This window comes from Indicator indicator, chromosome 28 (assembly GCF_027791375.1).
Source record: "Indicator indicator isolate 239-I01 chromosome 28, UM_Iind_1.1, whole genome shotgun sequence".
NCBI classification, from domain to species: domain Eukaryota; kingdom Metazoa; phylum Chordata; class Aves; order Piciformes; family Indicatoridae; genus Indicator; species Indicator indicator.
This window is the reverse complement of record NC_072037.1, coordinates 11,497,212-11,513,269: the sequence shown is the minus strand read 5'-3', so window position 1 is coordinate 11,513,269 and position 16,058 is coordinate 11,497,212. Positions and strand designations below refer to the sequence as shown.

The 16,058-nt window shown below is 46.2% G+C and overlaps 1 protein-coding gene across 1 annotated transcript in view; it reads right to left on the bottom strand.

The window, feature by feature from the left end:
* Positions 1-14,409, bottom strand: part of CCDC180 (coiled-coil domain containing 180) — a 33,339-nt gene extending 18,930 nt beyond the window's left edge. The window contains exons 1-18 of the mRNA XM_054393253.1: positions 14,341-14,409; positions 13,729-13,913; positions 12,832-12,914; positions 11,594-11,703; positions 11,369-11,497; positions 11,072-11,182; positions 9,603-9,698; positions 9,005-9,168; positions 8,067-8,186; positions 6,846-6,925; positions 5,047-5,135; positions 4,441-4,563; positions 3,487-3,660; positions 3,266-3,381; positions 2,339-2,465; positions 1,177-1,210; positions 876-1,084; positions 125-333 (exon numbers count right to left, since the gene is read on the bottom strand). Of these exons, the coding sequence (XP_054249228.1) occupies positions 125-333; positions 876-1,084; positions 1,177-1,210; positions 2,339-2,465; positions 3,266-3,381; positions 3,487-3,660; positions 4,441-4,563; positions 5,047-5,135; positions 6,846-6,925; positions 8,067-8,186; positions 9,005-9,168; positions 9,603-9,698; positions 11,072-11,182; positions 11,369-11,497; positions 11,594-11,703; positions 12,832-12,914; positions 13,729-13,913; positions 14,341-14,409 (2,228 nt within the window). The remainder of the gene's footprint in view (positions 1-124; positions 334-875; positions 1,085-1,176; positions 1,211-2,338; positions 2,466-3,265; positions 3,382-3,486; positions 3,661-4,440; positions 4,564-5,046; positions 5,136-6,845; positions 6,926-8,066; positions 8,187-9,004; positions 9,169-9,602; positions 9,699-11,071; positions 11,183-11,368; positions 11,498-11,593; positions 11,704-12,831; positions 12,915-13,728; positions 13,914-14,340) is intronic.
* Positions 14,410-16,058: the final 1,649 nt, after the last annotated feature.

The window sequence follows — 16,058 nt, the reverse complement described above, 5'->3', positions numbered from 1 at the left end:
AATAATACCCAAATAATGTCATAATTTTGGCATCTTCAGTCTAATCTCTCTTCCAGGCAGCTGAAATTTCTCTGTTGCCTAAAGGCAACGAAAGAAAGAACCACCCAAAATGTTTTCTGCTAACCTTTTCTTCAGCTCTGCAAACACAGCTTCTTTGATCAGGACATGTTTCAGGTGCTCAGGAAGTGATTCTTCCCCATATGTGGTAAAATAAGTCTCTGGGGTGTCAGTCTTTCCTGCCTCTTCAGCTCGAAGAACTGTGTAAGAGTTGCCACTGGAAGTGGCAAAGGTCTCAATTTCAGAGCTTTCTGCCTTGCTGCTGCTGACCACAGCCTAGGAATCAATTGAAGATCATCACCTTTAAAGGTACAAGCACAGAATCAGCAGCACACAAAACAAGGGAAGAATCCTAAGGAGATGAAGAATAAAGCTCTCAGTCTGGACAACATTCACACACACAACATCCTTGCAAGTCTCAATAAGTAGTTATTAAGGTTTTAAAAGGCTGCTGTCATGGTAATAAATTCATTTTGCTAACATTCAGCTACAAATATAGCTCAAAACCTCTAGCAGAGGGTAAGAATGTGGTGGTGAAAGATAGAGAGATGTTAAACAAGAAATTCCATGCAAAAGGTTTTTACAAGGGCTGAAGAAGTGCAAAAGGAGTGGTTGGGAACTGTTGTTAGACACTCAGTTTGTCCAGAAAAAGCTCTGAGAGTCCAGAAAGAACAGAAAATGATCAAGCCAGTGTGTGTACAAACTGAATCTGATCTCCTCCAAGGGATTCAGACTTAACAAAAAGAAGACTTCTAACTGTGCAAGGCTTCTTCCACCTTCCAATCCACTCTTTGCTCACTTCCCCGTGCAATGCTTACCCCCTGTCCTGCAGGCTCAGTTGCTTCACTCTCCCCAGCTTCATTCTGTGTTCCTTCAGTTTTCTGTGTAAAGGTCTCCTCATTCCCAGCTGTGTTTGTCTCTTCATTTTCTCCTTGCCAACCATCCATCTTTTCCTCTCCACCTTCTTGTGTGATGCTCTCAGCTTGCTGCTCCTCCAGATGTTCAGCTTCTGAAGCCTTAAGTAGTTCTTGCCAGTTAAAGCAGAGTTTTACTGGTCAGAATCCAAAGAAATCCAGATGGAGAAACCAGCAAACAAGGTTTGTGCCATGGAGGTATTACCTGGAAACGTGGAGCCTGTCTCTCCTTGCAAGTCCTAAAGCAAAACCAACAACAAAATCCAAACAATTTAGAAAAAAAATATGAAGAAATGAGAAATCAAATAAAATCCAAACAATTTAGAAAAAAAAACAAAGAAATGAGAAATCAAATCCATCTTCTTTCTGCAAATGTGAGCATTTCCTTGAGATGTGACAGTCTTGAGTGGATCATTTATTTTCTAAAGGAGCTATAGCACTCAAATTGATTAATGTCACAGAATGGTAGGGGTTGGAAGGGACCTCTGGAGATCCAGTCCAACCCCCCTGCCAGAGCAGGATCACCCAGGGCAGGGCACACAGGAACACACCCAGGTGGGTTTTGAATGTTTCCAGAGGAGACTCCACAACCTCTCTGGGCAGCCTGCTTCAGGGCTCTGCCACCCTCACAGGGAAAAAGTTTTTCCTTCTGTTCCTGTGGCACCTCCTCTGCTCCAGCTTGCCCCCAGTGCCCCTTGTCCTGTCCTTGGACATCCCTGAACAGAGCCTGGCTCTGTCCTTCCCACATTGCCCTGCACATCTTTATCACCAGCCAATGAGGGCAGCCCTCAGGCTCCTCTGCTCCAAGCTCCCTCAGCTGTCCTCACAGGGAGATGTTCCACTGCCTGCAGCAGCTTTGTGGCTCTCTGCTGGACTCTCTCAAGCAGTTCCCTGAAGTCCTTCTTGAACTGAGGGGCCCAGAACTGGACACAATATTCCACATGTGGCTTCACTAGGGCAGAGTAGAGGAAGAGAACCTCTCTGGACCTACTCACCACATCTTCTAATGCACCCCAGGATGCCCTTCTTAGCCACAAGGGCACATTGCTGGGTCATGGGCATCCTGTTATCCACCAGGATTCCCAAGGCCTTTTCCCTAGGTGATTAAATTTGCTGAATTTCAGTTTGTACCAAATACAGAGCTGAAGGAGTGGGACAGAGAAAGGTTTTGTGCTTCCCCTTCTGTTTCTACCAAGAGCACTTCAGTCCTATGGCCAAAACAATGCTTTGGTTTACACAACTAACTCCAACTATCACCTAGAAAGCTTGGACCAGATGGGGTCCCTCCCAGCCTGGCATTCTGTGATTCTAGGATAATCTAAGTGCCAGTCAGATTCTAAAGCAGAGAAGTTGGTGTTCTTCCATACCTGTTTGAAGATTTCCTTGACATGAAAATATTGGCTGAGGGATGTGCTGTAAGAAACCAGTTCCTGCAAAACAGCTTCTGGGTAAGTCATGAATTCATCCATGAGAATTTGCTTGAATGTCTCATACCTGCAAAAACCAAGGTTAGGAGGCTCAGGTATGTACAGAAATGAAGTGAAGTGATGAAAGGAGAAAGGAGAAAGGAGAAAGGAGAAAGGAAAAAGGAAAAAGGAGAAAGGAAAAAGGAGGAAAAAGGAAAAAGGAAAAAGGAAAAAGGAAAAAAAAGGAAAAAGGAAAAAGGAAAAAGGAAGAAGGAAAAAGGAAAAAGGAAAAAGGAAAAAGGAAAAAGGAAAAAAGGAAAAAGGAAAAAGGAAAAAGGAAAAAAGGAAAAAGAAAAGGAAAAAGGAAAAAGGAAAAAGGAAAAAGGAAAAAGGAAAAAAGGAAAAAGGAAAAAGGAAAAAGGAAAAAGCAGAGTCCAAAGTCTTGAAATCCAAACCTAACTTCTTGAGCAGTGCTTTAGGCTAAACATTGTGCTGGTTTTGGTTAGTCTGAGCACAAAGAAGCTCCTCCTGGCTTGCTTAGGTGACACCATGGCCTCATTAAATGCCCCAAAGTGAATAAATAGTCACAATAAAGGATTTCAGCTCTTTCATTTGGGATTGGACACATTCAGGACCTGTGTTTGCATAAGGAATATTTACAGTGAGAGGCCAAACAACTTCCTCCCACATTATTTGTTTACCACACTCAGCTGCAGTTGAAGATTTCTGGACCATTTCCATTTTCCAAAGGCCTGCAGCCATTCTCCAACGAGGTAGCAAGCAGGGGGGCTGCCACCCCTCCAAACCACAGCATGGACAAGACCTGAGCAGTACAACCAACACCCAAACCCTGCTCTCCTCCTTTGGTTTGCACTCCAGAGCTCATACCTAGCTCGAAGGTCATCTAGAGAGGAAAGGGCCTGCTCCAGATATTGATTCAGCTTCTCTTCAGAGCTTGCTGTCCTCATCTGATCCACAATGACATCCAGATTGATTTCCTTCATCTAAGGCCACAGAACAAAGAAGCCAGGAGTAATGAGGTGGTGCTTACTAGAATGCTCTCTGCATGAAGCAATCCTTTCTCTACAGCCTCATTTTCATGCCTCTACCTGTAGCAACCTATCCTGTCTCAACCTGCATGCTCCCAATTTCTTCTGAAGTTCGTTTTCCTGCTGGCACAGGTGGAGCTGATGGACATGCCAGAGATCCTGGACCTCTTCAGAGCAGTTGTACAACTCTTTGCAATTCTGCTTGTTCTCTTCAGCCAGCTCCTGGAAGTCTCTCTAGAAGAAATACGTTGAAAGGAAATTGTTATCACAGTCTCACAGTGTATCAGAGGCTGGAAAGGACCTCCAGAGATCATCAGGTCCAACCCCCCTGCCAGAGCAGCATCACTGAGGGCAGTCTGCACAGGAATGCATCCAGGTGGGGGTTGAAAGTCTCCAGAGAAGGAGACTCCACATCCCCCTGGGCAGCCCTGTTCTAGAGCTCTGTCACCCTCACTGGAAAGAAGTTTCTCCTCATGTTGAGCTGAAACCTTCTCTGTTGAAGTTTGAACTCATTGTTCCTTGTCTGATCACTGTGAGGGTGGTGAGACTCTGGAACAGGCTGCCCAGGGAGGCTGTGGCTGCCTTCTCCCTGGGGGTGTTCAAGGACAGGTTGGATGAGTCCTTGAGCAGCTGATTCTAGCTGAGAGGTGTCCCTGCCCATGGCAGGGAGCTTGGAGAACATGAGCTCTGAGGTCCCTTCCAACCCAAGCCATTCTATGATGATTCCATGATAAAAACCAGGACTGAAAGAAATTTGGGAGATGATTCACACCTATTTCTCTGCCTCCAGGCAGGCTGAGCTATACCTAATTAACCCCTGGTCATCTATTATAAATATAAACTGAGGAACTCTTCTGGAATCACACCCACCTTGATTTTTGGGGCAGGTGTCACACTATGGACCTTTCTCTAATGTGCCATCAAGAGCCTAGGTGGCACATGGCCTTTCAGGCAGCAGCAGAGGAAGGACAGCCAGCTCCCAGGGAGTGATACAAATAAATGTAAGCAACCTACATCCAGACGCTGCAGTTCCTCTCCAAACTGCCTCTGCAGTTTCTCAGTCAGCTGAAGTAACTCAGAATTCACAAATTCTTCAGCCTCTTGGCTTGTGCAAACGTTCTCCTTCAGCAGGTTGTCCTGAATGAAAGGAAACTGAGTTACTGACATGCAGCTGAGGGAACAAAGAGAGTGTGGGGGTTAGAGCCTGGCAGCATTTAGTGCTGCTTCTTTTCCTGTGGATGGATGAAGAGTGAACCTCTCAGACCTCACAGACTGTTGGCAAACAGGAAAATTCTGTTGGGACACAAAGGGAGAGGCTGAGGCAGAAAGGAGGAGATTCAGCACAAAGGCTGAGGGTTCAGACCCTGAGCCCCCTGCCTAAATGTGGGGCTGTCCTCCTTCCATCACTGCCATTTGTTGCTGCTTTTGCACATCTCAAACACAAATACCACAGGCTGCTGTGGCAGAAAGCAGAAAGCAAATCTGCTAGCAGAAGGAGACAGGTGAAGAAGTAATCTCTCTTGTCTCAGTGCTTGGTGGCTCCTCAAACCCTCACAGCTTTACCACCACATTGTGTGCACTGCCAACAGCCCCTCCAGCCCTCAAAGCTCTGACACTGACCTTGCACAGCTCCACTTCTGCCAGGCACTTCTGCTGGACCATCTGATAGTGGATGTGTATTTTCTTCAGACACTGCATGTTGTGGGCATCTGAAGGACAGGGAAGTGCAGCTCATTGGGGAGGTTTCTGTATTTCCCTCCAAGGGTCCTATAAGGAAGCTGGGGAGGGGCTTCTGACAAGGGCTTGTTCTGATAGCATGAGGGGGAATGGATTGAAGCTGGAAGAGGGGAGGTTTAGACTGGAGATTAGGAGGAAGAAGGAAAAAAGAAAAAAGAGGGAAAAAAAGGAAAAAATAAAAAAGAAGAAAGAAGAAAGAAAGAAGAAGAAAGAAAGAAGAAGAAAGAAAGAAGAAGAAAGAAAGAAGAAGAAAGAAAGAAGAAGAAAGAAAGAAGAAGAAAGAAAGAAGAAGAAAGAAAGAAGAAGAAAGAAAGAAGAAGAAAGAAAGAAGAAGAAAGAAGAAGAAAGAAAGAAGAAGAAAGAAGAAGAAAGAAAGAAGAAAGAAAGAAGAAGAAAGAAAGAAGAAAGAAAGAAGAAGAAAGAAAAAGAAAGAAAAAGAAAGAAAAAGAAAGAAAAGAAAGAAGAAAGAAAGAAAAAGAAAGAAAAAGAAAGAAAAAGAAAGAAAAGAAAGAAAAGAAAGAAAAAGAAAGAAAAAGAAAGAAAAAGAAAGAAAAAGAAAGAAAAAGAAAGAAAAAGAAAGAAAAAGAAAGAAAAAGAAAGAAAAAGAAAGAAAAAGAAAGAAAGAAGAAGAAAGAAAAAGAAGAAGAAGAAAGAAGAAGAAAGAAAAAGAAAGAAAGAAAAAGAAAGAAAGAAAAAGAAAGAAAAAGAAAGAAAGAAAAAGAAAGAAAGAAAAAGAAAGAAAGAAAAAGAAAGAAAGAAGAAGAAACAAAAAGAAAGAAAGAAGAAGAAAGAAAAAGAAAGAAAGAAGAAGAAAGAAAAAGAAAGAAAGAATAAGAAAGAAAAAGAAAGAAAGAAGAAGAAAGAAAAAGAAATAAGAATAAAGAAAAAGAAAGAAGAAAAGAAAGAAAAAGAAAGAAAGAAGAAAGAAAAAGAAAGAAAGAAGAAGAAAAGAAAAAGAAAGAAGAAGAAAGAAAAAGAAAGAAGAAAGAAAGAAGAAGAAAGAAGAAGAAAGAAGAAGAAAGAAAAGAAAGAAGAAGAAAAAGAAGAAAGAAGAAGAAAGAAGAAGAAAGAAGAAAGAAAGAAGAAGAAAGAAGAAGAAAGAAGAAGAAAGAAGAAGAAAGAAGAAGAAAGAAGAAGAAAGAAGAAGAAAGAAGAAGAAGAAGAAAGAAGAAGAAGAAGAAAGAAGAAGAAGAAGAAAGAAGAAAAGAAGAAAGAAGAAAGAAGAAAGAAGAAAGAAGAAGAAAGAAAGAAGAAAGAAAGAAGAAGAAAGAAAGAAGAAGAAGAATAAAGAAGAAGAAGAAGAAAGAAGAAAGAAGAAAGAAGAAAGAAAGAAGAAGAAAGAAAGAAGAAAGAAGAAGAAAGAAAAAGAAAGAAAGAAGAAGAAAGAAAAAGAAAGAAAGAAGAAGAAAGAGGAAAAAGAAAGAAAGAAGAAGAAAGAGAAAGAAGAAGAAAGAAAAAGAAAGAAAGAAGAAGAAAGAAAAAGAAAGAAGAAGAAAGAAAAAGAAAGAAAGAAGAAGAAAGAAGAAGAAAGAAAAAGAAAGAAAGAAGAAGAAAGAGAAAGAAAGAAGAAGAAAGAAAAAGAAAGAAAGAAGAAGAAAGAAAAAGAAAGAAAGAAGAAGAAAGAAAAAGAAAGAAGAAAAAAAGAATTGCTTCAATCCTGCTTTTATGACCTCCCAACTCACCAATTCTTTCATTTAAATTCACCAGAGATCTGTACCACTCATCTAACTCAGCTTTGGTGTGTGTTGGAGGCAACAAATCGCTGCTGAAACAGAAACCAAGAGTCAACAGACCATTAGCTATGATCAAGGATCAAAGGGTGAATCACAGCAACCCACAACTCTCCTTCTGTTTCATTCACAGCCCTTTCAGCAAGGAAAACAAACCACAGGGGCTGGGTTTACCCCAGGCCACTGTTTACCAACAAGGAGCCGAGTGTAATTCTCTTGTTGCTACACACTCTGTAAATACTGCAATGCACTGCACCCAAATCCTCTTGAGGCACAGCTGTGCTGGATTTCTATCAAGGCTTCTTTCTTAATTTGTTACGCAAATTAAACTTCTCCTCCAACCTCCCCTCCCCCCCAAAATAACACCTGGACAAGATCACCTCCCCAGCCCTCTCAGCCTCTTTCACTCTGTTTCAAGTGGTAGGAAGATTTACTTTTGTGTTCCTGCATTTCTGGCTCCTGATATCTCCTCCCTGTTTAGTTTCACTGCTGCAGAGGAACCCAAGAACACTTTTTTTACATTAAAAATAGCTTTACAAAAGAAGTTTAGACTCTGTCTTGCTGCTGCAGTGTACAAGCACATATCAAAAGCAAGTAAGCAAAGGGCATTTGGTAGTCAAGTCCCAGAATCACAGAATCCCAGCATGCTGGGGGTTGGAAAGGACCTCTGGGGGTCACCCAGTCCAACCCCCTGCTCAAGCAGGACACCCACAGCAACTTGCCCAGGAGCACAATGCCCAGGGGGGTTGGAAGCTCTCCACACAAGGAGACTCCACAACCTCTCTGGGCAGCCTGCTCCAGGGCTCCATCACCCTCACACCAAAGAATTTTCTCCTCCTGTTCAGGTGGAACCTCCTGGGTTTCAGTTTGTGCCCCTTGTCCTGTCACTGGGTACCACACAGAAGAGCCTGGCCCCAGCCTCTTGCCCCCCAGCCTTTATCTCTTGCTGAGCATTGCTCAGCTCCCCTCTGGGGCTGCTCTTCTGCAGGCTCTCAGCCCCAGGCCTCTCAGCCTTTGCTCCTCACAGAGATGCTCCAGGCCCCTCAGCAGCTTTGTAGCCTCCTCTGGACTCTCTCCAACAGTCTGTCTGAACTGGAGAGTCCAGAATTGGATCCTGATTAACTCCAGAAATAAATCTATTTTGCTTTGTTCCTGTTCTCTCTTTTGCCATACCAAAGGCTTTGCAGAAGTTCCAGTCTCCTTTCATGAAGTAAAATCTGATCCATTAGCATATTTTCAATTTCTCTTTTCACACTTGGGGGATTCTGAATGTCTTCATTTGCCATAAATTTTCTGTGGGATGGAAGAACATGTGGATGCAAATATCTAGTTGGGAAAATGCCATGTTTGAAATACAAAGGGAATCTTAGAAATCACAGAATGGCTTAGGCTGGAAGGGACCTCAGAGATCATCATCTCCAACAGGGCAGGGACACCTCTCAACCAGACTCAGCTGCTCAAGGACTCATCCAACCTGGCCTTGAACACCCCCAGGGAGGAGGCAGCCACAGCCTCCCTGGGCAGCCTGTGCCAGACTCTCACCGCCCTCATCCTGAAGAACTTCTTCCTCAGCTCCACTCTAACCCTGCTCTGCCTCAGCTTCAAACCATTCCCCCTTGGTCTGTCTCTAGACACCCTCAGGAAAAGTTCCTCTGCAGCCTTCCTGTAGGATCCCTTCAGGTCCTGGCAGGCAGCTCTGAGGTCCCCCTGGAGCCTCCTCCTCTCCAGGCTGAACACCCCCAGCTCCCTCAGCCTGTGCTCACAGCAGAGCTGCTCCAACCCTTGGGTCATCTTTGTGCCCTCCTCTGGCCTCACTCCACAGCTCTGTGTCCTTCTTCTGCTGGGGACACCAAAGCTGGAGGCAGGATTGGAGGTGAGGTCTCAGCAGAGCAGAGTCAAGGGGCAGAATCCCCTCTCTTGCCCTGCTGCCCACACCCCCATGGATACAAAATGGTTAATGCGTACCACGTAAAAGAATTCTGCTAAATGCTTTTAGTTTTTTAGCTTCATAATGGAAAAATGCTAGAAGGTTGCTGTTCACAGAAAGCAGAACTGGACAGCTGTCACTCTGTGTTATTCACCCTCCAAACCAGAACTGTGCCACTTCTCACCTGAAACTGTGAGCTATGGAGTTCTTTTGGATCAGCTTCCAGGCCTTGACTCTATCCTGCCACTTCAGCTGATGGGATAATTTCCACTTCAGCTCTGATTTCAGTAGGGTAAAGACCAGCTGAGCAATTGCCCTCTGGTTAGCCAGCAGTGCTCTGTTAATCAACTGCATATTAAAAAGTAATAGAATCATGAGGAAAAAACAGCATAGGACAGACAGACAGACACACGAATAGTTTGTTCTATTTAAAACAAGGGGGAAATAATACAAAAATTAAAAGAATAGGTTGAAAAATAGGAAAATTTCCTGCATTGCAGTGAGTGATGGGCAGCAAGGATCACAGAATCCCAGAATGGTTTGGGTTAGAAGGGACCTTAGGGATCATCTACTCCAACCCCCCTGCCATGGGCAGGGACACCTCCCACCAGCCCAGGTTGCTCAAGGTCTCATCCAACCTGGCCTTGAACACCTCCAGGGAGGGGACAGCCACAACCTCCCTGGGCAACCTGTTCCAGTGAATGGATTTCAGTTGGGAAAAAAGGAGATTTGGGAATGTTCAGATTGCAATCTTCTCACAGGAAAAGGAATCCAAGCCTCACCATGGCCTCCTGATTGATCAACCTGTGAACATCAGCTGACAAGAAGTAGGAAATCTCCTCCAGTTTCACAGTGTAGCTCCTCAGCACCTCAGTGATCTGTGCAAGGAAAGAATAAAGAGCACTAAAGAAATGAACCTCTCATAACTCTGTCCTGCTTTGAGCTAGAGCAGAAGGAATTCTGTCAGAGATTTGACTTCTCAGCTCAGTCTCTGCTCAGGGAGGTCCCTTTCTGAAGTGCAGGGCAGGTTTGCACAGCCAGTGGTTGCTCCAAAAGTGATGACTCTGATGGAGAGACTTCCTGCCAAAGGCTGGGCTGCAGAAAGTTCTGGTTTAGGACTTGCTCCTGGGGAGATCAAGGTCACTGCTACATCTTGTGCCCCACATTGGGGTGCAGTAAGCCAGAGGTGGCACCTGCAGGGAGGAGCAGACAAGAGAGGTGACCCTAAACTGAGCAGCAAGGGATTCCATCCTGTGGATGGCATATTCAGTATAAAGCTGAGGGGTCAGCAGGGTCAGGCCTCTTCTTAATGACCAGTGTCCAAGAAGGACTTTGTCCATTCTGCCTTTGATCACAATTTGTGTGTTCCTGAGTCCAGTTCCTAAACCCAGCTCCTGTCTGCACTTGAATCCAGTCTGGGACTTCTGCCACAGCATCAGTGGTGATAGTGACCAAGTGTTTGGCTCCCTATTGGCTTTGAATCTGTTTGTATCCATTTCATTTTGTTGTTCTTATTTTCGTTCCAGCTGGGTTAGTTTCTTTCCCAACCCACCAATCTCTCTCCCCTTTGGAGAGGGATTCACAGAGAGCCTCTGGTACTTTGGAAAGGGAGAGGGATTCAAAGAGAGCCTCTGGCACTCATCTAGTTGTTGGCCCAACCCTGACCCTTCCCAACTCCAATGTCAGTTTTCCAAGTCAAGCAATGATATGAACAAGATAATTTTTCTCCATTGAAATAAATTCAGTTGGCTGCTCAAGAACTGAACCTTCAAATACTCACCTGAAGTATCTTATAATACTGATTTTAGGTTTTTTAAACTATTGATAAAAAAGTTACTTAAACCACTCCATTTTGTTACTCCTCAGCTGCTTCTCTTTAATATCTGTGATCACTGAGTGGCTGTTCTCAGCTGCAGTATGTCCCAACAAAATCAAATCAGATCTGATGACCTAAACAATCCTGCAGAAAGCTAAAAGCAGCTCGTTGAGTCCTTGCATCTTTGGTACAGCTAATTGTGGAAGGAAATAAAAAGACAACTTGGAATTGGAAAAGGAGGATCCTCGCCTGATTGTGTGGCTGTAAAAGGAGAGAAGGAGCTGCTGGTGAGCAGGCAGCGATCACCTCCACAACAGAAGCCCCAGCAGACCTCTCTGCCTCCTGTGGAGACAAACCATTCTCTGCCCTGCAGCCAGCATTCCAAGCAAATCACGATCTCATGCTTAATTAACACCTCATCAGGTGACAACTCACTTTATCAGCTCGACTCCATTCAACCTTTTTGAGGGACTCATCCATTTCCCTAATCCACTTCTTTCTGCTCAGGGATTCCTGATGGATGCTATTCCATAGCTCTTCCAGCTCCTGCAAGAAGGGTTTGCTTTAAATCTTGATGAAAAGTCAACGTCAAAACAAAACAAAAAAAGAGCTGAAAAAGGAAGGAAAAAGCAGCACATTTTAATGTTAAAACTACAACAAGGCACAAGAAGCTACGTGAGGCAGACAAGGTACAAGGGTCTGAAGATGAGGCAATACCATGAGCTGCCTTACTTTAAAGGAGAAGCTTCCCAGAGCAGTGTCAGCCTCAATCCTTCGGAGCAGAAGTTCCACTTTCCTATCAGATTCCATCAGCTTGGCCAGGAGGGATTTCTGCTGCTCCAAAACACAGGCTTCCATCTCCTGGAAAGGTAAGGAGGTCGGCCTGAGCTTTCAAACACCAGGTTCTGACTTCAGTCTCATTCTGTAAACCATCTGGAAGGCAACCCCCAGCCCTACCCTGGCAATGCAGCCAAGCTCTTGGTACATCGAGGCCAGGGCATGGTCGTGGCGGTGCCGACGGTGCTCTGCCAGGGCTCCCAGGACACCACTCCTTGGCTCCTCAGGAACTGCCAAAGAAAGGAGGAGGATGGAGCTTGGAGCTCTTGCTGCACAATACATCAGGCACACAAGAATCCTTAACACTGGGACAGCCAAGTGTCCCTGGGGCCAAGAGGGCACATGGCATCCTGGGGTGCATCATGAAGAGTGTGGCCAGCAGGGCTGCAGAGGTTCTTCTCCCACTCTGCTCTGCACTGGTGAGGCCACAGCTGGAATACTGCATCCAGTTTTGGGCTCCCCAGTTCAAGAGAGACAGAGACCTGTTGGAGAGAGTCCAGCAGAGAGCTATGAGCATGACTGGGGGACTTGAACATCTCTCCTGTGAAGAAAGACTGGGAGAGACCTGGGGCTGCTTAGTCTGGAGAAGAGAAGGCTGAGAGGGGATCTGATCCATGTCTGTTAATATCTGAGGGCTGGGTGTCAGGATGAAGGTGCCAGGCTCTGTTTGGTGGTGCCCAGTGATAAGACAAGGGACAACAGCTAGAAGCTGGAACCCAAGAGGTTCCACCTCAACATGAGGAGAAACTTCTTCACTGTGAGGGTGCTGGAGCCCTGGAGCAGGCTTCCCAGAGAGGTTGTGGAGTCTCCTTCTCTGGAGACTTCCAAAACCCACCTGGATGCATTCCTGTGTGACCTGCCCTGGGTGATCCTGCTCTGGCAGAGGAGTTGGTCCCTTCCAAACTCTACCATCCTGTGAAATCCACACTCTGACCTCTGTAGCCTGACTCTTCCAGTACACAAAGGCTTCCCATGGGAAGGGAAAGCTGTGCATGGGTAGGGTAATGAGTAAAAGCATATTGTCCATTTTCCTGTGATTTTATTAATTAGTGGTTTTCAGAAGGATAAAGTCACAGAAGCTGTGAACTAAGTTCAGGAATGAGGGAAAAAAATTGCAGCTTCTAAGAATAAGATCTGATGATATCACAGCTGGAGCTGACCATCTAAACACAAACACTGAGGGACAATTTTAGAACCAATTTATTTCTTCACCTTCCAAGTTACCTGCAAATCATCAGAAATGCATCAGGTCATTCCTGAGCTTCATTTTCTACCTTGCTCAGCTAAAACCATTATCTGTATGGTGATTCCAAGTTATGAAAATCAAAATATCTGACATTAAGGGACCCAAATTTTACCAACAACATCAGGCAGGCCTCTGACTTCCTCAGCTGCAGTTACATCTGGACTTCCCCAAACCTTCTGAACTGCTGTGACTTCTCTGAAACAGAAAGAGAATAAATCTCTGATTTGTGCTGAGTACAGAAGAGGAGAGACTTGCAAGGGGTAGAAGATTCAATTTAATAGGCAAAATAAAACATTGAAGTGAGCAGAAGCATGACTGTGACATCAAAGAATATGATTCAAAGAACCAACATTGCTTCTTCTGAGCTGACCTGAGTAATGATCTGCCCTGGAGTGGTCACAGCCTCAAGTCTTTTATGCTGCCATGAAAGCAATAGGTCATAGGGTGGCTCAGGTTGGAAGGGACCTCAGAGGTCCAACTCCAACCTCCCCATCAAGGGCAGGGACACCTCTCAATCAGATTCAGCTGCTCAAGGCTTTATCCAACCTGCCTTGAAGACCCCCAGAAAGGAAGCAGCTACAACCTCCCTGGGCAGCCTGTTCCAGAGTCTCACCACCCTCCTACTGAAGAACTTCTCCCTCAGCTCCAGTCTAACCCTGCTCTCCTTCAGCTTCAAACCATTCCCCCTTGGCCTGTCTCTAGACACCCTCAGGAAAAGTTCCTCTGCAGCCTTCCTGCAGGATCCTTTCTGCTATTAGCAGGCAGCTCTAGGGTCTCCCTGGAATCTTCTCTTCTCCAGGCTGAACACCCCCAGCTCCCTTAGGCTGTCCTCACAGCAGAGCTGCTCCAGCCCTTGGATTATCCTTGTGGCTCTCCTCTGTCCTCACTCCAGCAGCTCTGTGTCCTTCTGCTGCTAGCATTCAGGAGTGTCTTGCCCCTAGTGCAAATCTTACATCTTCATACCTCCAGCCATGAACATCTCATGGGGGTTTATACTTCTGTTCTCTACCTGCACAACAGTGACTTTTCTGTGGGCTTGTAGCAGGGTGTCCCATCATGACAATTCTGCTGGTAACCTGGTAGTAGCCTGGCAGCAGTGGAAGTTGCTGAATTTTTATCCAAAGTGAGTTTTTCGTTCCTTATGGAATACTTAGCTTTGTTCCTTACTTCCTCCAAAGAGTTTGCCAACTGAGCCTGCAAAGAATCATGGTCACAGTGGTTACAATTCCTCCCAAAATCCTTGATACAACCAGTGGGGGGGAAAAGGGCAGAAGAGAAAAGCAAACTAATGAACACTGCTTGGCACATGCACAATCCTTGCCATCCAAGGCTGATTTCAAAAGGACTCAAAACCAACTACCCCTTACCTCAGAGAGGAGAACTGAAGCACAGAGTGCCTTGTTTATGGTTAGGGAATCATAGGATGGGTTGGGTTGGAAGGGACCTTAAAGATCATCCAGTTCCAACCCCCTGCCATGGGGGGAATCTACGAACACGAATATTTTCTACTAAAGCACACGATACCAGAGAGCTTGAAACTGACCTCTGCTTTGAAGCCAGCACTTCAGCAACTGAGCAACACATTTGGCTCTTACCCTGTCTTTGGTGGTGTTTTCATTACCTCAGCCTCGAAGATCTGTTTGTAAACTTGCCCAACAGGAACAACACGCACAGCTCCCACCGGCTTCATCCTGCCCAGCACAGCCAATTTCCAGGTCTGATTCCAGGAGAATTGTGATTTAAAAGCTACAGGCTGAGGGGAGATAAAACATTAGAGTTTAAGAAGGTCTTTCTGAAGGAGAAGGCTTCAGAACCTAGGCAGGTTGGAGAAATAGGATGTGAAGAATCTCTTGATCCAAATCCTACACAAGGGGAGGAGTGAAAAATGTAACAGTACAGGCTGAGTCCTAGCCATCTGGAAAGAACTTTGCCCTCAAGTACTTGGGTGGGCAGCAAGCTGAGCTTGAGCCCACGGGGTGTCCTTGAGGCAAGGTAGTCAATAGCTGAGCTGCCTGCTCCGGTGAAACACTTCATAGATTGCATCAGGTTGGAAGTGACCCTCGAAGGTCATCTTGTCCAACCCTCCTGCTGTCAGCAGGGACACCTCCAGGCTGCTCATGGCCACACCGAGTCTGATTTTTGAATATCACCAGGGATGGGTCCTTGGTGACATCCCTGGGCAACGTGTTCCACTCTCTTTGCAGCGTCAGGTCCAGTTCTGGGCTCCCCGATGCAAGAAAGACACAGACACGCTCGAGTGAGTTACTGAGTGCAGCCAACAGCCACCAAGACAACGACGGGACCGGGGCATCTGTGCAGCCTGGAGCGGAGGGGGTTCAGAGGGGGGAGTGGTGTCTCAGCGGTGCGTATAAATACCTGATCCCCTGCAGGCCGAGCATTGCGAGGGCTGAAACCGCTCTCTGTGACGATTTAAGCCGTCCCCCGTGGTGATCCAGCAGCACCAGCGGGCGCTGGCCGAACCCTTTCTCCCCTCAGGGCCGGCGCTGCCCGCAGGCTGCTGCTGGCCTCTGCCGCGTCCCACGTCGCCATAGCAACGAAAAAAGGGGCGGGACACCGGGGGGGTGCCGTTACCCTGGAGGAGACGTGGCCACACCAAGCCCCGCCCATCGAGCAATGACCACGCCCACACCCGTGAGGACCGCGCTGAGGGCTTTGGGACACAGGCGGCGTTTAAGCGCTGGCAGCTACCGGGATGGCTGCACCGCGTGGCCAGCAGGGCAAGGGAGGGTCTCCTACCCCTCGCCTCTGCACTACTGCAGCCGCAGATGCAGTGCTTGGTCTGGTTCTGGGCTCTCCAGTTCAAGAGAGACAGGGCAGTGCTGGAGAGCCCAGGGGAGGCTGCAAAGATGCTGAGGGGCTTAGAGCATCCCTGGGAGGAGCAAAGGCTGAAAGCCCTGGGGCTGTTGAACCTGGAGAAGAGCAGTCCCAGGGGGGATCTGATCAATGCTCAGCAAGAGCTAAAGGGTAGGGGGCAAGAGAATGGGGCCATATTTTCTTCACTGGTGTCCAGTGACAGGCCAAGGGGCAATGGGCACACACTGGAACCCAGGAGATTCCATCCGAACATGAGGAGAAACTTCGGTGTGAGGGTGCCAGACCCTTGGAGTCTCCTTCTCTGCAGAGATCCCAAACCCCCCTGGCCATTGTGATCCTGGGCAAGCCACTGTGGGTGCCCTGCTTTAGCAGGGGGGTTGGACTAGATGATATCCACAGGTCCCTTCCAACCGCCACCATGCTGGGATTCTGCAACACACACCCTTCAGGAAAAGAATAATCATTATTAGTAGAACCAATTAATCAGAAGGTATTTCTCTGGGA